This window comes from Heterocephalus glaber, unplaced genomic scaffold, assembly GCF_053883595.1.
Source record: "Heterocephalus glaber isolate CG9 unplaced genomic scaffold, H.glaber_assembly_v1.0 deba00000818, whole genome shotgun sequence".
Classification (NCBI taxonomy): domain Eukaryota; kingdom Metazoa; phylum Chordata; class Mammalia; order Rodentia; family Bathyergidae; genus Heterocephalus; species Heterocephalus glaber.
The window spans coordinates 12629251-12653904 of NW_028258164.1; the positions used below are offsets into that span (position 1 = coordinate 12629251).

The following is a 24654-nucleotide window of genomic DNA, read 5'->3' on the forward strand; positions in this document are numbered from 1 at the left end:
TTATGCTGATGAGATCTTTGGTCATGAGGTTCCTATGTTGAGGAGGGCTATAAGGAGAGCATTCTTACAACAGTAGGTGGGAGGAGTTAAACTGATAAGGAATTTGTCCCGCCCCAGGTGAAACCTTTCTCGTGTTTTTTTTTATTACTACTCAGTTCTCAAAGATCCAGGATGTCGTCAGCTGATGCAATCTTTTGAGCACTACAGTATCATGGAACCATCAAGGCCTCAGCTGTGACCGGAGGCAAAACGCAGTTATGTTTCTGCATGCTATAGCCAGCTCTCGGGCAAAGTGACACCGGGCCTTAGACAGTAATAGAGTTCTCTACCAGCCAAAATGGCCCCAACGGTCCTACATTCTAAAATGGCTCCTGAAAAAAAAATTAATACATAAAATAAAATGGCTCCTGTTCCTAACATGGTTCCCACTTACGGAAATAAGGCACTTCAGAAAAGTGAAACCTACCCCCTCTGGAGAAGCAAAACCTAACTTGTTGCTCCACCCTACCCACATGACCCTCTCCTTCCAATCACCCAGTGTCCCACTGCTCAACTCTCAGTCTACTCTCCACACTGCACCGCCCTAAATAAACCTTACTCCACTTAGTCTCGCCCTCTCTCGCCGCTGTTCGAGCAGCCGGGCAGCTCTTTCCCTAATAAAGCCTTGCCTTGGGTGCCCCTGTTTGGGCTCGTTTTCTTTCAGACAGCTATAGTCATACTTTAATTATGAAATGATTTTCCCCAAAATTATGTAGAATGGCTCCCGACACCCAAACCTCCCAGCTCAGGGGCGCAGCACCCACTCCTGCCAGGGGCCCCACCCCTGAGTAACCCTGTCCCCCAGCGTCCATCCTGCCACCAGGGAAAGCTGTGCTTGCACGGTCCCACATTCCTGCGCCCCACCCGCTGTAACTAAACTGGCGAATGGGAGTCTCAGTGAAAAATCAGGCGGAGAGCACCCAGCAGGACTCAAACAAGCCCCAGGGCAGGCCCTAAAAAGGAGTGCAAGGAGCTGCAGGCTGGGAGAGGAAGGCAGGGGGGACTGGTGTCTGTGAGACACCCGGCATGACCTTCCCCCTTACGTGTGTAAAGACATGGTGGGTGAAATGTATCCCATCTTATTTGTGTTTTCTTCTCTGGAACTGTGGGTTGAACCCAGGGCCTTCACAATGAGCTACATCCCCAGACCTTTTCATTGTTTAGTTTGAAATAGGGCTCACTAAGTTGCCCAGGCTGAGCTCGAACTTGTGATCCTCCCGCCTCAACCTCCCAAGTGCTGGGATTACAGACCTGCACAACCACGTCTGGTTTAGAATAAATATTTTTGTATGCGCATTATTGACTATGTCCTTAAATCACTAAAAAGGCAGATACCGAGTCAAAGATTAAGCATTTTTAAGATTTGGACGCCTGTTGCCCAATTGCTTTACCAAAAGACCACACCACTATGCGCCCACCAAGGGGCACAAGTCCCATTTTACTGCAGCTTTGCCAACCTAGAGGGTTTTTTTTTTCTTTTTTTAATTGTCAACTTTCTAGGATACAATGGTATCTCACTGCTTTACTGTGAATTTCTTTTGATTACTAGTGAAGATAGACATATTTTGTTAAGATTAATGACCACTACATTATTTCCATTTATTCATTCACATTTTATTCATCTTCTAGTTGGAGCTGTATTTGATTTTCATGAGTTTATTCTATAATAAGGATTTAACCCTTTTATCATTTACATTAGAAGTATCTTACTAGTTTTGCAGGACATGGTGCTGCACGCCTGTAATCCCAGCACTAGGGAGGCTGAGGCAGGAGGACTGCTGTGAGTTTGAGGCCAGCCTGGGCTACATAGCAAGACCCTGTCTCAAAATACCAAAAACAAAAAGAAAGAAGAAAGAAAGAAAAACAAGAAAGAAATAATTTACTAGTTCTTCACTTGCTTTTAATATTGCTTATGGTGTTCAAAGCTCATCAAAATGTATACATTAAATATGTTTTTGTAAGTCAACTATACTCCAATAAAGCTGCTTTTATAAATATACATATACATTTTTGTGGTGCTTTTTAATATAACAAAATTTTTATTTTTATGTCATCACATGCATGGCTCTTTCTCACCATCGGAAAAAGCATATATGCCTAGAACAGTCTCCCATTTCTTGATCTAAGATCTTATAAACATTTACACTCAATTTTTTCTGATTCTTTAATAGTTTCATCACTTATATTTACTTCTTTAATCAAAAAGTTTATTTTGGTAATAGGATATACAATAGAGATCCAACTTAATTTTTTGCAATAATTAACAAATTTTTCTATTGGCACTGTTATTTTCTTCATATGGGTCTTGCATTTTTCTGAAGTTTTTTTTCCAAGAACTATTTTTGCTCCTATTGAAAGTGGAATTTTTCATTATTTTTACTACTTGGCTTTATTTTTAGGATGTTAGAGAAATTTTTAAATGTAAAAATATATGTTTTCAAACATCAGTTTTGTAAAAGGAATTTTATTACTAACCTGTCTAATTTTGAATTGTATGAGTTAGTTATCTTGCATTTTCTAGCTGTAAGATTTTTTAGTTACAAATAATGATAGTTTTGTTTCCTCCTTTCTAATAATTATAAAATTTTTTCTTATTTTCTGCATTCACTCAAACACTAAGTGTTAAGTATTTATGACAGGCCCCTCATATCTGATTTTAATACAAAATACAATCCCATTCATTCATATATTTATTGAGCACCTATTATGCATCCAGAACTGTTCTAGGTATAAGGATATAATAGTGGTTAAAACAGTAAAGAAAAGGTTCACCTTTCAGGTCTTTACAACTCTAATAATATTGATTCATTCTTTATAGAAAGAACTTTTTGAATAGAATTCTCAATAGATTAATGACTTGCCTTTCTGGTACCTAGGTGTGCTCAGCCATAGACCAGACACCTGTTCAGGAAGGTCCTGGAGCAGCAGTGTAGCACCTGGGATGGGTTTCATCGAAGACAATTTTTCCATGTTGAGGGGTATGTGTTTCAGGGTGATTCAAAGGGTGACCAAGCTTATCCCTCGAATGCACAGTTCAGTGCAGGGTTCAAGCTCTTATGAGAATCTAATGCTGCTGATCTGACAGGAGGCAGAGCTTAGGTGGTAATGGCAGCGATGGGGAACAGCTGTAAATACAGATAAACCTTTACTTGTGCACCTTCCACTGTGCAGCTGGTTCCTAACAGGAACCATCAGGAGTTGGAGACCCCTGTCCCAGAGCCTAGTCTAGCACTGGTTGCACAGCTGACCTAAATTAGTTTGTTTAACAGGAATTTATTAAGCATCTATCACCTGCTAGATCCAACAAATAAATACAATATCCTCTGTCTTTCACAGCCTCAGAAGCTAAGTGTGGGACACTTTGTTATGTAGTTTTTGCCGCAATAAAGTATTCTATGGGACATAAGTTCCCAGGAGAGTTAATAGATGTCAGATGGGGGAAAAGGATCTATCCTCAAACAAGAGGGAAAATTGGGTTAAAATAGTATAGGTGTCTTTTCTGCAGACTCTGAGTCCTTACCATTCTATATGAATTATAGATCTTCAGGGAAAAAAAACAAGATATTCAGTATTTCCCAATTATATTTAAGACAATGATGGTGTAAGAAATAGACTATCTACTGTGATCAATTGTCTTTTTTCTTGTGCTAAATTCTCAAAAGAAGTAATCATGTAAATCCTATAAAAAAAGCAAAAAAAGTTTGAAGTTTTACAGAAGATACAGAAATATTCTTCACATAAGCTCTTTTTAATATTGACCCTCAACTGCTATTAAAGCTAAAAAAGGAACATATAACATATTAAAGGTGTCTAAGTTGGTACCATAGAAGCAACAGAACTTTATAGAAACAAAGTTCTAAGTTACTGAATGGCATTTATAAAAAGGAACCTTAATTCCTGTCAGTAGAGCATGTGTTCCTAATACAAATAAAATGAGCTTTTTCATGGAATTCCCCACAAAAGAAACTTTTATATTTTGCCATTTATGTCCCGTTGTACTTCTCTTTATAATTTTCAGTGATCATTTCTTCCCAGTGGGAAACACAAGGACAATATTACGACTTTTACACTACAATTTCTTCCAATCCAGGAGGATAATAGTCTAGTATTTGTGCTGATTTTGAATACCTTCCAGTGTGAGACACACCCAGAGGCAATTTTTAATTATTGCACCTGACAAACTTGAGCAACTGTGACTTCCCAAAACTCTGACAAATAGCCTGGAAACTCCCACTCTAAAACAATTGTTCTTGCTAGGGAGCCTTTCCAACAGGCAAGGTTGGCCAATTATATCATAATGGATTGCCGTAATTAAGCATTTTGACAGGAAATGGACTTGTTTATGTTCCCAACCAATATTCCCTGTTCAGTTTCACAGCCTGAGCTGAAGACAGAAATGAATAGAGAAGCATGAAAGAAGCAGAAACTGTGGGATACAGAAACACAAATCTCAGTTCCAGAGCCCAGAAAACTGAGGGCTGTATTGTCCCACCTCTCCTTGTTCTGTTCCACCAGCTATGTGCACACAGGAAGCCACCAACCAACACTTCCGGTTTTAAGAAGCAGCTATGTGAGGAATTCTGTGTTCCAGGCCCTTCTGGTTAACCAAGCTGGATAATTCAGGAGCAACCTCGATTCTCTCCTCCTTCACCACCCCTACTTAACCCATCACAAATGCTCTCAATCCCACCTCAGAAAAATATTTGAACCAGCTCTCTCTCCATCTTCCTTATCACACTTAATAGTTCATATCCTCATTTTTCCTGGACTATTTTTCTTGATTTTTTGTTACATCTTTTGCCTAACTTGAATCTAACTCTCTTTAACTCAACTCTTAACCTGCTGCCTGAGTTATTTTTATAAATCACAGGTTATCTGATGAAACCACTGTTCCTAAACTTCCTCTTTGGCCCTATTTACCTGCAATGTTATTTCCAACAGTGGGGTCTGGACAACATTAACACTGCACAATTTTAACAGACATTATTTGAAGTAAGGAATTTTGGATGGCCAACTTATGTTGGGCTTTCCAAGTTAAAAGGTGTGTTTCCTACACTTTATTATAAAATTTCCAAGAGCCGTATGGGCATTACTGTGTATCATGTAGAGTACATGGGGCTTCCCAAACACATCAATTCTGAAACTCTTTCAAGACTGTATTATAAGAATAAAGATCTACAAAGCATAATTCAAAAGACTCTGGCCTAAAGTATGAGAAAAAGATTTTTCAAGATCTGACTCTAAAATTCCCTTTTCAGCCATGATGACATGAATTCGGATATAACACAACTAGTGATTGCTTCCCATCTTCTGTCTGGCCCATTTTCAAATATGGCAGAGGGGACTTCTCTCATAAGTTCTTGGCTTCTGTTTGGGGGAGCAATTAGCCAGTGATTGCCTCCAGATGAAACAAAAATAGTGTCAGCCTTCCACATGGAAATGACATGATACAGTGTTTGGAAAGGCCTAGAAAATGAAGACCTGAGCTTGCCAAGCTGCTCTCTGAAGTGAGAGGGCTGCCATGGGACAGGCTATTACTGATGACAGCAGTCACAGTGTGGACAGTGGTCCTTCTGAATTGAACAAGCCACTTGTTCTGCTGCAGCAAATGCAGAAAGCCTGGCCCTGGTCACGTTCATCTGAGACTATCTTAGCTTTTGGCTGCAGGGTCTCTGCTCCTGGTGAGTGCTGGACAGAATAGTCACCCTCTCCCACAGCACCAGACTTGCCCTTCAGCTGCTGTGTTGGCATTCCAGCAGGGCTGCTCCCAAATGTTCCCGCAGTCTGTCTCAGATTCCCTGCTTGTGCAAGGCTGCTCAGCAAGGCAACCTTAATGGGAGGGAATAAGGCCAGCAAGAAGAGTTATCAGAGCCTCCCCATGGCCCCAGGTTATGTAACCAAGATGACTCAGCCTGGCAGCCAGGATTTCCTGGCCCCATCCCCAACAAAGCCTTCTAATTATTAGGGCAGCAGTGACTAGGAGTGAACAGTGGAAAAGGCCTCGGATTCAAACTCTGTCTGCATGAGTTGGTGCTGAGACTTCAATCTATCTGAATCTCAGTTTCTACATCTGTAATAGGAGGGACTGATAAGAACAGTCCCCTGCCCCCATGATTGTTTTCTGAACTGAGATGATGCAAGTAAAGTACTTACACAGAGCTCATTACACAGCTAACATTCAATAAATCAAGGATTTTAAACTCAAAGGTTTTTAAACCAGGGTTTTAAAACAACTTTTTTTAATATAAATAAAGATTTGTTGGAACATGGTAGCATTCATATTGTCCATGATTCATCTCCTAGCAGAGAAGCAGAATTAAGTCTTTGCAGCAGAGATCATAGTGCCCACAAAGCCTAACCTATTTACTATCTAGCCCCTTACAGAAAAATCTTCCAAACCTTGCAATAAATGCTAACTTACCAGTAGTTTACTCCATTAGAACCACACCACTCACCATTCCTTGGCGAGCCCAGTAATTTCTTCTCTGTCTTTTTCTCAGGCATTCTCCTCACCCAAAATGCCCTTCCCCAACCTGGACAGTAAGCACATACCAGAATGCCTGAATCTAGGAGCACTCAGGGGATGTGTCCTCCTTCTCTTCCCAGATCTGAAATACTGCAATTTTTTTTTTTTTTTTTTTTTTTTGCTTCAATTCTCTTTTTTTTTTTTTTTGGTACCAGGGATTGAACTCGGGTCCTTGTGCTTGCAAGGCAGGCAGTGGAACCACTAAGCTAAATCCCCGCCCTTGCTTAAATTCCTTTACTGGTACATTTTAGGTATACAATACGTTTACATTTATCATTGGGTGCTTGTATCTGTACATGATGTATCTTGGTTCTTATTTTTTCCTCATTCCCTATTTATATAGACTTTGTTTCCATTTTTTCCTTTTCTCATAATTTTTCCTTTCCCTTTTTTCCTTTCCCCTTCCCCTCTCACTCCCTCTATCCCTTTGGACCTTTTCTTCCTATTCCAAATTATCAATTATTCATTTTAATCATTTTAATCCTTATTTACACTTTCCGTTTCTCACACCAGAGAAACTATTCAGTATTTACACGTGTGTCCTATTTATGAAATACTGCAATTTTATTATGGCCTTGACTCTAATACAACTGAAAATGGCATCTTCCTAACACCACTTTCTTCACTTATGTGAACTTGAGGACACTGTTTTCAGATTCAGCTTTGTGTGATTCTGTTCCTTTTTATTTTTAAAATAAGACCTCAATAAATATTCATGAAATGAATGACAGCCCCACCATACCAGTGTAAGCCACCATGCCCTTGGATATGCTGGCTTCCATCTTTTGGGAAGCATCTCAAGCATTTTCTTCTCCATCAACCCACAGTTTGGCAAACTTAACAAGGTAACATTAAAGCAACCCACCACTAACCCCTCCTAGGTTTTCTACCTTGTGTTAGTTACTTTTCTCCTTGCTGAGGCAAAATACCCAACACCCACAGTTAAAGGGGAACGGGTTTATTTAGCTCCCAGTTTGTGGAGACTTCAGTCCATAATCGGCTGGCTCCAAGGCAGGGTGGCACAGCAGATAGGCAGAAGTTAGAAAAAGCAACAAGGGACCTTATCAGCATCTTTTTCCCCATTTGATCTTATCCAGACTATTCGGATTAGGGCGGTGCCAAACCAATCAGTGGACTAATTTAGCAATCACACACCCTTAATCTCAGCATCATACACTCTAGATTCAGGCACCTCTGAAAAAGCCCTATAACCATATGAGGCTTTGAGGGGACGTCTAGACACAAACCATAACATACCTCTTACACCTTCCTCTAATTCTCCTCTTTTCTTCTCCAGATCCCAGCCTGCACCACATGGTCTCTCCCTGCAAAGACAGGTTGGCCTTTTACAGTCTGACTCCCTCCTTCACTCCCACACCCATCAAACCTCCCTATCTCCCCCAGGGCTTTCTCCAAAATCCAGGTCACATCGGCACAGTTTGTAAGGTCCACAGCATAAAAGTAAAAGCACTCAGCGAATATCTGCTGCTGCCCTTTAGGATCTGATCTTTCCTTTCTCACCAGCCCACCATTTCCCCAAATATGTACTGCAGAATATTGACGCCAAAAGTGTTAACATGCACACCCCCAGGAATGGTGTCTTGATTAAATAAATCCAAGAAATGCTGCATGAGACAAAGTGGGCTGCAGGATATCTCCAAGCCTTTTCAACATTCACAAGCATGCAGATTTCTAAGTGGGTCTAATGGATACTGGTTCTCCAGCCAAATGTCCCAACCCCGGCTTCTGTCCTCCATTGTGCACTCACACTGGATGCCCAGAGCTCTGTTCTAAACCAGAGAACCACTTGACCCAAGGATTTGCCTCCTCCCTGGGAGCTGGCTGTGGCCAGAGGCTGGTGATGCCAAGGCTTGGCCCCTTTGCCTCAATCCTGGACCACTGCAAAGCATCATTCCCACCCTAGAGCCCTGCTAGGCAGGCTGAGCCCTCAGGGCTACTGCTGGTCAGCAGCTGAATGGGGAGGGCTGAGCCTGCCCACTCCAGGGGACCCAGGATTCCTTTCCCAGCAGATTCTGAGTCCAGCATTCTCTGATTTCTGATTGCTCCCAGCCAACCTGCCCAGCTCCAGGGGCGTCCAGCTAACTGTTCACCAGCCACATGAGTTTATCACAAATCATGTTGACACATAACTCATAAATAATACAACATGCAGTCCTGCTCATTGTAAGTTCCACGTGGCTATGTTTCTCCCAGAATGCATTGGTGGAGTTTTGCTGAATTCGGCATGAGTAGTCAGCCTACAGTCACCTGGGACGACTAAGCAGAGCTCCAACATGAATGCTGGTTGATGTGTCAATTTATGTTCATGAACAAGGCAAAATAAAACCAAAACAAATGTGTATCAGAAATCAGGCATGGTGGCACAAGCCTGTAATCCCAGCACTCTGGGAGGCTGAGGAAGGAAGAATCACAAGTTTGAGCCCAGCCTGGGCAACATAGAGACTTAGTATGACCTCGTTTCAAATTAAAAACTAAAAGAAGGACTGGAGATGTAGCTTAGTGTGAATACTCTGTATTCAATTCCCAGTACTACCAAAAAATGTGTGTGTGTGTTGCTTGTGTATCAAAACCTCACTTGTTAGACAATGACACAGATGAATTCTTTGTTCACTCAGTTGGATAAGGGTTCTCAGACACTGGCAGAAGAAAGGTCTTTAGCTCAATGTACATTGTTAGTATTTTCTCCCTCACTTTCTCAACCCTGGAAATCAACAAACAACAAATCAGGCCTTGGTTTGAAGTGTTTGTCAATCTTTGAAAACGTTTTTGGTGGGTTTTACGTGTTCGTGTGAGACAGGGTCTCGCTATGTAATCCAGGCTGGCCTCAGACTCACAGCAATCCTCCTGCCTCAGCCTCCTGAGTGCTGGGATCACAGGCATGCACCACCAGGCCCAAGGTCCACTGCAGCTGATTTCACGCCACCAGAACGTGGTCATAGAACACAGCCACTGTCCCACCTTGCACGGCATTGCCATCAAACAGTTGCCACAGACCCATGTGACCTCAAGCACAGGTGACAGCAAACCGTAGTAAAACATTTAGGAAACAATGACTTTTAATATAATTTAGGGAACTGTAAGTTTATATGATTTTGTTTTTAACAATGCTTGTGCTTAAAAATTGGCTTGCAAAACTCCTGAAAACTTCACAGTCAGCTTCCATGAACTGGCACAAGCTGGCTCTAGCACATCAGGGCTTCTGTCCCCCGCTCCTTCTCTTGGGACTAGACCGGGATTACAGTCTAATAGGTCCTTCCCTAATCACTCTCACACCGAATCTCTGCTAATAAAACTTTAGCACAGGGCAGGGATTTAGCTCAGTGTCACCTGCCCCACAAGCGCAAGGTCCCGAATTCGATACCCAGTACCAAAAAAAAAAAAACCTTAGCATGTTTCATCTCATCTCGATGTCTGCTATGAGTCTCCAACTAACACAAATGAGACCAAGAGTGGTCCAAGAAGGTCTGACAGGGACTTGGAGCTAGAATGTAGCCTCAAAAATTTCAAAAAAGCCTGGGAAAAAATTCAAAAAAGCTCAATGCAAAATCCTCAATACACCCTCTTCCCAAAAAAGATGCAGCAATAAGTGTTATGGAAATATTGATAAGCTCAGATCAAATACAGTACTCCTAAATGATGAAGGGATTAAGATAAACAATAGAAATATGTTAAGATCCTATTTGGGCTTCACACTTGCAGTGTGTATGTAAACTAAAAGGAATTTGTTCACTACTACTACCTAAGGCACATATTTTATACCAGTATGCTGAATTTTCCTTCTCTCTTCTTTCTGATGCTCTTAATATAAAAAAGAGTGAAAAGGCTAAGAAAAATAAGCTTAGTCAGGAAATTCAGCACCTAAGTTAGTTTAAGAAAATGAACAGAAAATGGAGGGAACAGGATTATCAAAGAGCTAAATTTACCAGAACTGAAAGGCGTGGCACTTCAGTGTGAGAAAACTGACTAAATGCTCACGACAACAAATAAGAAAGAAAAAAATCATGCAAACCAGGTCACACTGCAATAAGGCGTCTCCATATGACTTAAAGAAAAGAACCTTAAAAGTTTACAAAGAAAAACCAACAGAGGTTATAATACAAACACTGGAATCCAACAGCAATACTAGGTAAGAAGAGAAAACTGCCTTCAAACTTTGGGGGGAGAGTGGTTTTAAAACAAATTCTATATCCATTTCTGTAAACAATGAAGTATGGAGGTAAAACAAAGCTATTTAAGACACACACAAAGTCCAATGTGCACCTTTGTTGGAAATTACTGAAAAATATGCTCCAGCGAATTGAAGAAATAGCCCCAGAGGGCACCCCTCCCAGAAACGCTGAGAAGAGAGGGCCCACAGCGGCAGAGAGCGCTTCACCAGGACAGGACAAAGGGATGGGGAGGGGCGGCCCACCCTGGGGTGGGAATAATATCTGGACCACTTGAGTGTTTAGAAAGTAATTCTGACAGGTTTTTCATGGATTTGGTGAAGCTTTTAGACAGTTTCATAGGCGACTAAGCAATTTGTAATTTGTTGGGGGTTTTTTTGGTACCGGGGATCAAACTCAGTACCTTGTGCTTGCAAGGCAAGTGGCAACACCACTGAACTAAATCCCAGGCCCTTGTTAAAAAAAAAATTTTGGGGGGGGGTAAATTTTTACTTTTATTAGTCCATGTCTGCAGTGATCACATTCCTCCTGGGGGGCTGGTACGCATACACAACACATCTTCATCCTTTTCACATCCCCTTCCCCTCTCCTCCCTCCCCTCTCCCTCCCTTTCTTGGTCCTCTTCTCATTTGCAAAGATCTGTGTCCCTGTTTCCTGTTATCTATCCTTTATTTTACTCTTTAATTTATTTATACTTTGGGTTTCTCATAGAAGAGAAAGCATGTGATATTTAAATTCATGTGTCTGATTACTTAAGCAAATTTTAGAAAGTGAGTCCTGGGCTGGGGTGTGGCTCAGGGGCAGAGTGTTTGCCTAGTATCCTTAGTTCAATCCCCAGCAGTACTAAAATAATAATGATGATGATGATGATGGTGATGATCATGATGATGATGATAATGATTTAAAACGTTTTTTAAAGTGAATCTAGTACTCCCCCAAGAAAAAACTGACAAACGAGAGAATAAAACTAATCATGCTATACTACCTGATGAAGTTCTGGTGATAACTATGGTCAGGTCATAATCATGTAACACCACTACTGACATAAGTAGGCTGGTTGGGTAGGATGAAGATGAGCTTGTCTACATATTATCTACAGTCCTAGAAAGTAGATAGATAATATCCAAAAGTAACAGAACAGGAAATTGCAATTACCAGTAAATAGCTAAGCAAAGGTAGGTTAAAAGACAGCTATTTGGTGACAGAAGCTATAGAACTATTTTCCTTTATGTTTAACTATACCCATTTATTGCTTTGATTTTAAGAAGATGTTTGCTGGGTTTGGTGGCACACACCTGTAATCCCAGCACTCAGAGGCGCTGTAGCAGGAGAACCATTGTGAGTTTGAGACTAGTCTGGGCTACATAGTGAGTTCAAGACCAACCTACACTACATAGTGAGATCCTGTCTCAAATTTAAAAAAAAATCTCATTAAAAAGCTTTTGGGCCAGGGATTTAGCTCAGTGGTTCCACTGCCTGCCTCGCAAGTTCAAGGTCCTGAGTTCAATCCCCGGTACCAAAATAAAATAAAAAGCTTTTGCACAGCAAGAGAAACCAACAGAGTGAAGAGACAACCCACGCTCTGGGAAAAAAAATTTTCCAGCTGTTCTTCAGACCAAGGACTACTACCTAGAACATACAAAGAACTCAAAAAAAAAAATCAGACTCCCCCACCCCGATTTAATGACCAGATCCAAAATTGGGCATCTGAAATGAAGAGACACTTCTCAGATGAAGTAGAAACAGGAAATAAACATATGAAAAAATGTTCAACATCACTGGTCCTTCAAGAGACGCAAATTAAAACAACTCTGAGACTCCATCTCACTCCAAAAAGAATGACTGTTATCAAGAAATCAACCAATAACAAATGCTTGCCGGGCTGTTGGGAAAAAGGAACCCTTCTCCATTGTTGGTGGAAGTGTGGACTGGTGAAACCACTGTGGAAATTTGTGGAGATTCCTCAAAAAACTAAAACTAGAGGTTCCATTCAACCCAGCTATTCCCCTTCTTAGTATCTTCCCAAAAGAATTAAAAGCATTATACCACAGCGATATATGCACAGCCATGCTTATAGCAGCACAGTTTGTAACAGCTAAATCTTGGAAACAGCCCATTCTTGGAAAATGCCCATCAACCGATAAATAGATAAAGAAGCTGTGGTTTTTTTTTTTTAATACAGTGGAGTATACTCTTGCCATAAAGAAGGATAAACATCAATGGACCTTGAGAATATACTCTTAAGTGAAATAAGTCAGGCACACATGGGTAAATACCACCTTGTTTCTCTGGTGTGAGAAACCAAAAGTGTAAATAAGAACCAAAATGTATAACAGATATTGGGAAATAAGAAGAAAATGTTCAAATGAGAAGGGGAACAAGGGAGACGACAGGGGGAAAGGAAGGAAGAAAGAAGAGAAAAAAGAGAATAGAAGGAAAAAATCAGGTCTGGGGATTTAGCTCAGTGGTTCTGGCACCTGCCTCTCAAGCACAAGGTCCTGAGTTCCATCCTCTGTACCAAAAAAAAAAAAAAAAAGGAAAAGATGGAAACAAAGCTTTTGTAAATAAGGAGGAGGAAGGCTAGAGGAAGGGGGAGGAGGAAGGCTGGAGGAAGGGGGAGGAGGGACACATGTATCATGTACGGGTACAGGTTCCCTATGATGAATATTATCATTATGCAGGTCTAAAATGTACCAATAAAATAAAACACACACACACACACAAACAGAAAAGGGTTAACTACACTCAGCAAGTACACAAAGAAATGTATTCCAGCCATAGGCATCAGGCCATATGAATCACAATAGGTCCTCTTAAATTATATTTGAGAGAGGTGTGGTAGTGCATGTCTTCAATCTCAGCACTCTGGGAGGCTGAGGCAGATGGATTACAAGTTTGAACCCAGCCTGAGCAACTTAACAAGACTTTGTCTCAAAATAAAAAATAAAGAAGGAAGTCTAGGGGTATAGCTCAGTGCAAAAGCCCTGGGCTCAATCCCCAGGACAAAAAAAGTAAATTTCGCCTAAAGCTGCCTCCATACATAGTGATCTGTAACCTAACTTTATTTGTAAACAAATTACAACCTAACTTGAGAGTGTATTATTTGTAACAAGTAACAAAATCTCAGCCAATCATAGCCCCTGTGCTTTCATCCAATCACAGGCTGCAATCTGCAAAAACATGTACAAATGAGGCAAATGCTGAGCTGTGACCAATAGGCTATTTCTGTATATCATTTCCTTTCTTGATCTATAAACCCTGCAGTGTCCACTTCCCTGGGTGGAGCTCTCTGAACCATTACTAGTTATTAGGTATCACCCAGCTCATGAATCTTTTCTTTGCTCACATTAATTCTGCTAAATTTAACTTGTCTAAAGCTGTTCTTTTAACAGTCCATTCGAACCAGGATTTGAGGGAACTCAATCTCTGCATTCACAGGAGATGGCACCTCTCCTGGCACCTCTTAAATCTGTGGCGTAGAACCAGGCTTTTGGGTCTGTATCCAAAAAGTTTTCTTCACAGAACAAAGAATTGGTTTTTTTTTAATGAAAAAACAAAATCATAAAGATAGCAGAATAAACGATCAGAACCAAAAAGTATTAAATACACGCTTCTCTCACCAAAGTTTTACCAAAAGTCCTCCAGCAAGGACCAACTCCTGGTCAAATATGTAAAAACCAATTGCATCACCACAAGTGAGGATCAGACCAGCAAGTATCCAGGGGAGCCACAGAGTCTAGAGCCAGGACGCCCCTGGGCCTAAACCCCAACTCTCACTTTCACTGTTGATCGTGAACAAGTCCAAGTTTGTTTCTTCATCTGCAAGCTGTAAATAATAGTATTATTTTACCTTACTATACTATAAATAATAGTATTATTTACACCTTAAGAATATGGACAAAATCCATAAAAGGTTTAGAGCAGTGCGTGCTGTGCATGTTAATTATCAGTCTTAAATGCTCATAACCAAAACTTAAATGGGGAAACTGAAACACCAGGGCTCACTGACTCTCATTATGCTACATGACAGCCTTACATTGAATGAGAGTATGAATCCACTTCCTCTGGCTTCTAGACCAGATCTTTGGACTTGCCTAGGATTATCAGTGACCTAAAAATTCATCCAAAGTTTAGCTGGTGCCAACCATGACATTTTCCATGATGGGGGAAACAAAACTGCCATGGGCTTTTAGGTGAGTACCTGCCAGGCCACTTTTAGAAAATTCCCTAAATTTTCAACATAATGATGACTGTTTCTACTCCACTGCTTTCTTTTAAAATAATCAAAACCAGCTAAAAGTACAGCTGTAAAATATTTCTCTGAGTGCTGCACCATTTTTGATGGAAGCTGACAGATTAAAATTCTTAACAAATACACCCACTGTGGAATGCTAAAGTACACTTTCAAGCAATTTTTCAGAGCAATGGATTGAATTTATTCCTGTCTCCATAGCAACAAGAGGAATCACTGTATTATTTTTATCAGCGGGTTTCCAATTATTTTCTTGCACAATTTAGGCCATTGACAAACCTGGAAAGAATGGTGTTGACCACAAAACAAACCATAAACTTGTAATTTCCTCCCTGGGTTAAAAGTTACCCTGAGTAGCTAATACCTTTGGGCCCTCATGAATTCCACACAAAAATCTTCAGTTTTTTTCAATTAATGATTTATTTAAAAGCTTGCCACTTTGTCCCTTTTGAGTTGGAGGGAGCAAGAGAGGAGAGGATTTTACCAGTTGTGTAAGCTAAGAAAATTTAAAACTATTCATTTGGCTTTGGGGGGTAAAACTGAATAATCAAATTTAAGAGTCAGTGATTATGGACTCTCAATGATGAAGCATGATTCTATTCTACACCTCAAAGTTGTCAAATCTGGTATACTGGGGTTAAAATAACATGGCAGCAATACATCCCCGAGATCTGAGAATCAGCATGACCCTTCACACAAGATATACAAGAAGAGACAAAATCATCACACAGTGGTGATCATTTACCAAGCCCAACGGCTATTTGACCCTACAAGATGTACCTGCTGAGCTGTCAAAGCTAAGTAAATTCCTCCTATAGAAGTGAATACAAATTATTTTTCTATGCATGGAACCAACACCCTCAGGCCTTATCAGCTTTAGATATAAAATAATGCCATAGTTTAATCTCCACTCCCTGGATAACAGGAATGCAGCTTCAGCAACCTATGTTCCCATCCACTTCTGTCACATCTCAGCTCATCTCAGGCTCCAGCAAGCTCCAAAATCTGACCTCACACTCTGCCCTTCAGCCTCCCCTTGGAGACTGGTGCTTTGATCATGGGGGTTCCTGTTCTGCAGCTCTAAAACCCAGGCCACAATCATGGGAGAGGCCTCTGTCCTTCTCTTTACACAATGGCTGATTGAAAGATCCAGGGAATATTTACATTTTTAAAAATCTTACTAGAGTAAAAGGCACACTGTCAAGAGTAGAAGTGGGATATGTTCAAAGTGAGAGGGAGTTTGTTTTTTTTGGAGAGGGAGTATTTTGAGTATTTTGAAGGTGACCAATGGCAATAGGTCTTTTACTATAACAATTTTTTAAATTTAAATCTTCACCTTATTCTATGTTCACTCCTCGCTGATCAACCATTTATGGCAGTATCTGTCAAATAAAATCATTACAGTATGTTCTTCATCTACCGTATTCACTGCATTTGATACTGTGACTGCTGAATCTTCCCAAAGTCAAAATGTCCGTGAAAGGCAAACATTTTGAATCATTTCAGGATATCGAGGCAGCCAGGACAGCACCACCAGACACTCACGAAAAGTACTTCCAGAGCGGTGTCAGAAAGTGTCCAGAATAACAGGATAACAGGATAAGTGTAGTCCAAGCAAGTTTTGGAGGGGAAGTAATGGCATTGTGTCTTTTACTATAAGAAAAATTTTAAAATTTAAACATTAGCCTTATTTCTTGATCACACCTTGTACCCCATCCTAAGCGCGATAGAATCTCTCCTCTTAATTTGTCACAGCATAGCTCAGCAATACGATTCCTCAATAACTCTATGGAAAGGCACAGGGATAAGAGAAGATATGGTATGGCCACTCCCAGGGCCACATGGCCCTACATACAGTCTGACCAGCAGAACTTCTGGCAATGCTGAAAATATTCTATACTTGCCCTCTTGGGCACCACAGCCACTAACCCCACATGGCTATTGAACACTTACAATGTGGTACTGCGATTGGGGAACTAAATTTCAATTTCATTTCCTTTCAGTAAATTTAAATTTAAGTAGACATGCCTGACTCATAGTTGCTGCCATGGATAGCACGTCTCTTGATCTCTCCACGGAGCCCCTCGCAGAATTTCATCTCTCTGCCAGGCTTCAAACTTGCTGCTCCACAGTCAGAAGCTAACTCCATCCTCTCCTGGGATCCCAGACCCAACTTTCTGAGGTCCTTATTGGCCCCCTTCCTCTTCTGCTCACGTGTCTTAATCCAAGATCTGCTTCTTCCCAGATGCCTGGCAGTGACAACAACTACTTCCTGCCGCAAGTGACACCGCACAGTTCTTCCCAGGTCAAGTCACCCTCAATGCACCTTTGGAATCAAACACAACAATCCCACACCAGTGTGTTCTGAGTCCACCCTTCCCAACACTCATGACCGGAGAGGGATCAGTAAGTCCAGCCCGCTCCTTCAGATTCATTTTTAATTTCACAAGTAAAACACAAATGTGTTCTCCTCATAGAAACAGAACTCTAGAGAACCACTCCAGTTGCCAATTTCTTCCAAAGTTTTCTCTGTACAAACACAAGCAGAGTTCCATGCACCAAAATAAAATGGATAGCAGTGCTCGGATTTGGGGTCTGTTTTTTATTGGTTGTGTGTGCTTCATTTACTTGATTGCAATGCTGGGGGTCAAACCCAGAGCCTTTCACATGCTAGGCAAGTGCTGTATCCCTGAACCATGTCCTCAGCCCAAGTGTTTGAGATTATTCCTTTTGTTTCTGTTCTGTAGAAATGTGATCATACTTGATGTATCATTCTGCACCTTGCTTCTGTCATTTATCAACATCCTCCATAAGCGTGTGTATCTACTTTTTTGTTAACTGAAAAAACTAGACCCTCTGCAAGGTGGGTGTTTTCTCAGCAGCCCTTTCAGCTGTTTCCCACTTTGCTTCCCACAGCCCTATCCAGTGCACCCAGAGGTGAAGTAGTCTTCCTCCCTTTTCATGGCAGCTTCCAGACTTTTCTCCCTTCTTACTCCATTAAGATAAAAAGAAAAAGAAAAAGAGCCAAATGTGGTGGTACGTGCCTGTAATCGCAGCTTTTGGGAGGCTGAGGCAGGAGTGTCATGAGTTTGAGGACAGCTCAGCCTACAAAGAGTTCAAGGCCACCTCGGATGATGTACCAAAACCCTGTGTCGGAACAAAAACCCAAATTTTTTAAAGTTTTGAATCCCATTGTCAGACTGTGCCCTCTACTTTACCTGCTTGCTGCTGTCATCTGCTGGGCTCAAGGTCACCCCTTTACCTTAGCTCTGGGCTCACTGTCTTCAGCACTATCCCATCTTAATTCTTAGTGAACTCACATAAACTCTGACCGCTCTGTTTCTTGACCTTCCACTTCCAGTGGTTTTTCACACTGAAACCCACTACCCAGCTCAGGAACTCACATCTACGGTCACACCCCAGATCTTGTCACGGCCATGAACTGTTAATTCCACCTCAACATAATAAGCATCCCACTCCTGCACGACTATCTCCTACTTTCCACTTAGATTCTCTTGTGCTCTGACCCAACAATCCTTTGCTATCTTGGGACCTCCAATCTACTGATCCAGCCCCTTCACAGTTCTATCCTTTCCTCTCTGTCTAAGGACCTTGGAAACATTGTGTCTGACTCATCACAACAGACTTTAGTGACCACGACCTTTGTGAAATCCACAGACATGACTGGGACAGCAGAACAGCTTTGCTGGGAAACAGATGCAACCTGAGCAACTGTCCCCCCACTGAGCAGGAGATGTTCACTCTTTCAATCCCTTCCTCTTCCATCTCCTAGGGGATGGAAACATGTCTTGATACAAATTAGAGACACACACACAGAAAGAGTAGTGGATATTTCCAGAGTAGGAAAACAAAATCTTTCATCCAAAGTAATTATATCACTGACAACTACAACTGTAAAAAGACAACGAATGAAACGTGTTTCATTTAAAGGTACAAAAAGATATTTAAATCAGCATGATCACAGTACTAACGGAAGTCAGGGACTTGAGGCTACCTTACTTACTGCACAACTCCTGAGGACAGGTCACAAGGCCTTGCATACTGACTTGGTGAAGATAGAAGTCCTGTAAGTGAAGATATTGCTAATAAGAAACAAGAACAAAGACTAGTGAAAATGGAATCCGCTAGAAATATCACATATAAAAGTATTTTTCAGTAATGAAAGCAATAGAGATGACACATAGACATTTACTACTGAACAACAAATTAGTAAATAGGAAGATCACACTAAGAAATTCTCCTAGAAGGCAGCAGAACAAACATAAAGAGATTCAAACTATAAAAGAAAAGCTAAAGATATAAAAGATAGAACTAGGAGCAATATTATCTTAATAATGGGAAGGCCAGTAGGAGAAAAATATATACCAAGTAAAATACAAGAACAAATATTTTAAGAAATATTGGGTAGAGAAATCTGATGAAAATTACCTTATTCAAGTGGCCAAGGTTAACATCAATAAAAGAACAACATCATATGTACATTCTCACCTCTAATTCAAAGGTAAGATATTTGAATTGTACGTTTAAACATTCTATAACAGCAGATAAATAGACCCTTTTTTTAGCACTAATAGTTTTGTACATAGTAAATAGTTCTAATAATTTTCTAAGTTTTTCTATGTGGTGAGATTTTGCTAATGCTGGGAAGAAGGCCTCAGAGCAGGATTGACAGTTCACATAACTGTTGATAGAGTAACTATTGATAGAGTCTCACATAAACAATGGCTAATTTTAGTGTAAGTAGTTCCCAAATATTACATGGCTACACACTACTTCACTGGGAACTTTCAATTCTAATATTCTATAAAAACATCCCCTTAACAACAAATAATGAATCAATATAGCAGATTTTTCAAAATGCTATTTGAATCCATTCAGGTTTTTAGCTTTTCATGTTCTACAAATACAATCTGTGTTTTAATACTGCATTCCATTTGATTTGCTCTCAAATGAGCAATTTAAAATGTCACAGAGAATCCCAGGGTTAGGTGATACAGGAAGACGAGATAGCTTTGTAGTCCTACAGCACCTGGGGTTTGGCTCTGAGTGAGACAAACATAATCACAAATACCCACTGTGTTCCTGACCTTCCTGAGACCAGGCCTCGAATAACCCCCTTTTGTTTATATTGCCCTACTTCAAAGATCTCTGCCGCTTATCTTGCGGTACTTACTGACAAATGGTCTCCTGCTGCTGCGATTTGGTTTTTGTTATTTCACCTCCTGATCCTACCCAGTAAAGGAAAGATTTCCTGATCATTGTTTTTTGCAGCAGCAGCAGCAGGAATCGAACTCGGGACCTTGCACTTGAGAGGCAGGCACCGGAACCACTGAGCTAAATCCCCAGGTATTCTTGATAAAATAAAATTTACTTTAATTTATTTTCAGGTGTAACTTGCAATCCTTCTTTTTTAAAATAAGTGTGACCAAAAAGGTGGAGTAGACCTTTTTTTTCTAAGAAGTTGAATGTGTATCCCATTCTGCAAAATAAAAGCATATCCCAGAAACTAACATTCAGGCCAACAAATCTGTGAGCACTCAGCCCACCTCTAGAACCTGCTTGTGCCAATGAAGGAACAAGTTCAGTGCTCAAAAATGGGTCCATCTCTGAGGAGCAAGAATACATGCCCTTCTTCTACCCAGTGGCTGGCTATGGCTGCATCAAGAAGCAAATCTGACCTGGGGTCCCAGTCACTATGGCCAGCCACCACCAGGGCCAGGGCCACCTCTCTCCAACACCAAGAAAATGCAAACTGCAGAAACTGCACCTTACCTCTGGGTGGAATAAGAAATAGTGCATCGTCTGGAATCCAAGGTTCTATTCCTTTCCCATACCTGGCAGCAGATTGTAACTAACTCACGTATCAGATTTGTCTTTAATCAGAACCTTCCCATGGGAATGACTACATGATGCATTTCAAGCAGAGGGAGAGATTCAGACAGTCTGAAGTGCAAAAAAAAAAAAAAGAACAAAAAGATTAATCTGCAGATTGATGCGCATAAAATTTGACCAAATTCTATTCGAATTGGTAATAACAATGTCTACTGAAAAAATTTTTTAAAGAATTGAAATACACAACAATATGGAAGTCAAGAAAGAGATCCTAAGTGTTCTTCAATGGATGAACAGATAAAGAAAATGTGTTATATATATGCAATGGTTCAGCCTTATTCAGCCTTTAAAAAAAGGAAATTCTGGGCCAGGGATTTAGCTCAGTGGTGCTGCCTCCTGCTTCGAAGGCTCGAGGTCTCGAGTTCGATCCCCAGTACGAAAAAAAGAAACTTCCATCATTTGTGGCAACATGAGTATACATGGAGGCCATTATACCAATTAAATCAAGTGAGACACAGAGCAAATAATACTTCTTGACCTCAACCTCAACGATGGGGAATATAAGAAAGCCAAACTCACAAAAGCAGAGAGCAGAATGGAGGTTGCTGGGGCAGACAGTGGGGGAATGGGAAGATGTTAGTCAAAGGACACAAACATTCAGTTACACAGGATGGGTATGTTTAGTCATTAACAAGTCTCAACAAATTTGAAAGACTATGAATGAGGTGATGTATATACCAAGTACCCAGATCAATTATAAAATTAAAAATATTTTTTAAAAGAATACAAATAAAATTTAGCATGTTCTATGACCACAATTTAATGTTACTAAGAATTAAAATCCAAACAAAGACCAGGAAAATACCTATGTATCCGCAAACTGAAAAATATTTACAGTATATAAGTGTATCTAAAATAACCAATGTGTGAAGAAGGAATGTGATATTGGGAAGTTGAAGGTAATTCAAATTATACAATAATGAAAATATTACATATCAAAATACGCAGTAAAGCTGCTGAAGCAGTACTTAGAAATTTACATAAACTTACACGTAGATATTTTTAAAAGAGAAGCTAAAATGTAAGGCATATTATATCCACCTCAATACATTGGAAAAAGAATAGCAAAAATAAACCAAAAGAAATAAAAGGAAAGAAAAAGCAAAAACTAATGAAAATTTTAACAAAAACGATAGAGAGCATCAGAAAAATCAAAACTTGGTTCTTTATGGTGACTAATGAAAGTAACAAATAAAGTAGGGGAGAAGAGTCACTAATAATGAATATCAGGAATAAAGAGGATTCTAAAGATGCTTTGAAAGAAAACAAAGACATGTCATATGAACAATTTTATGACAATACATTTTTTCAAAAATTAACATTGCTAGAAAAAGATCTTTCATCAAAATTGATTCACTAAGAAATAAAAATACTGGGCTGGGAATGTAGCTCAGTGGTAGGGTGCCTACCTAGCATGCATCCCTGAGACCCTAGGTCCAATCCCCAGCACCATTAATTAATTAATTAATTATGTCATAATGCATAAAATAAATAGAATAATCAGAAGTCAAGGGCCGGGGATGTAGCTCAGTGGTTCTGGCGCCTGCCTCGCAAGCCGAAGGACTCGAGTTTGATCCCCGGTACCAAAAAAAAAAAAAAAAAAAAAGAAGTCAGTCCCCCCTTAAAAAAAATCCCAGGGCTGGCTGGTAGCAACTGTGAGATCCAACAAATTGTTCCGGAAGAATCTTTTTGCTGCACAAGCTCTTCCAGAGACCGCTGATAGGGTGGGGGACACTCCCCAACTCCTTCAATAATTCCAGGACACCAGTGTAACCTCAGCATAAAACCTCAGTAAAGAAAGGAAAGTTAGACTCCAGTTGCATTCTTGAGCATAGATACAAATATCCTGAAAATTTTTTTAACAGATTGAATCCATTAGTATTCTTAAAATATATCAATATATAAAACTCATCCCAGTAATTGAAGGTTTGATTTGGCATTACAAAATTAAGTCATGTAAACACTAACAAATAAAAGAAGAAAAATATATTAATGTAGAAGAAATGTTTTGCCAAAAATTTAATCTCTATCCATGCTTAAAATCCATAGCAAATTACAAAAGGAGAAAATCATAATCTAATAAGGGAGACTTACCCAAAAGCTTGCACTAAGCATCATTCTTAGTGTTTAAACATTGACATCTATTCTTTGGGACCAGCACAGAATGAGGTTGTTTATTATCTAATCAAATATATACTGGCAATTCCCCTCCTTCTTCCTCCTCCTCCTCCTCCTTCTCCTTCTTCCTTCTTTCCTTATTCTCCTCCTCTTCCTCCTCCTCTTGGAGGAATAATAGTTTTTCATACTTAGCTTTTAGTTCTTTTTGCATTCTAGCCCACTCATTCATTAAATTTTCTTCTTATGAAAAGTATTTAAAATTAACTTCCTTAGGTTGAAGAAGTAGCTCAGACAGCTTGCCTAGAATGCAGTAAGGCCCTGGATTTAACCCCCAGCACCATGAAAAAGAAGTAAATAAAATAAAATTAACTTCCTTAAAGTAAGACCTATATGTTAATCCATCTTAAAGCATAACATATGCTCTTAGAAATATTGTTTGAACTTAGAAAAAGATGTTTCTGAAATATTGCAAATCTGACTTAATATTTATTATTATATAAATTATGATCTATGATCATTAATATTTATTATTATATAAATTATGATTTATGATTATATGTATTTGTTTACCTGGACTATTTTTCCAGTACTTCTGAATGACTACATAAAAACCATTTAGCAGCTACAATTCAACAGGTTCTGTGTGGGAAAAAACTGTAAACTTTGCTTCAAAATTCATGCACTATATAACAAACATGAATATTTAAATTTTTTGAGGTTTTATTATTATACAGTATATAACTGTCAGGTAATTTAAAATCTCTCATTCTCCTTTGCCTCCCCAGAGAAAAGATGCACATACACATGCTCTGACCAAGGTCCTACTTTGTTATAAAATCTAAATAAATAGAAACTAACTCTGCCTTGCACGATAAGAGATCCTGTCATCATAATCAGACAGTAAAATAATTTGCCAAAGATAAGTATTTAAGCCCTAAATTCTAACAACATATGTGTCTCTTAGGCACTAAGTGCTTTATTCTGTTTCGTACAGCTCAGGAAAATGTAGATAAAATTTCCACTACCTACTATTGTAATAAAATAAATACTGCTTCATTTCATCTTCTCAATTCTGTCTTCATTTTCTCTGGTAACTTAACTCTGCATTTGGAAAAACAGACACTACTGAAAATGTATTCAACTGTATTTATCCACCTTTTAGTTTCAAGGTGAAATTTCAGATTTTAAAATTGTAGTTCCCTCAGATGATTACCAGGATAGGATGTAATGATACCTTGCATTTATGATTATTGATGCACCTTTTTATAGATTCATTTTTATGTTGAACTGCCTGTTTTATATGCATTGATGAACGTAATTGTAATTAGTTGTCTAGTTTGGTAAATGAGTATCTAGGATAATTTATGAGTGCTTCTAATTTTTAGTTCAGACTTGACATCTTGATATTGACTTGAGTATTTTACATCTTGCTGTATGCATTTGATAACTCACATTTACAATGAAGAATATAGCTACAGATATTTATAAACATACAGGTATGCCTTGAGTTAATTCATTCAATATTTATTTTCTTCAAAGTGTAATGAGTTTCTACTGCCCAAAAAGGACTCCCTAGCCTGGAAAGAAATTCCTAAAAATATTTTTGTTTTTTTCAAGTT

The 24654-nt window shown here is 39.6% G+C and overlaps 1 protein-coding gene across 3 annotated transcripts in view; it reads right to left on the bottom strand.

Annotated features, from left to right (window-relative positions):
- Nucleotides 1–24654, bottom strand: part of LOC110345029 (spermatogenesis-associated protein 31A6-like) — a 102763-nt gene that overhangs the window by 60217 nt on the left and 17892 nt on the right. For all 3 annotated transcript variants that reach the window (XM_087207773.1, XM_087207774.1, XM_087207775.1), the window contains exon 3: nt 7823–7890. In XM_087207773.1, coding sequence (XP_087063899.1) covers nt 7823–7881 — 59 coding nt within the window. In that variant the 5' untranslated portion in view covers nt 7882–7890. The remainder of the gene's footprint in view (nt 1–7822; nt 7891–24654) is intronic.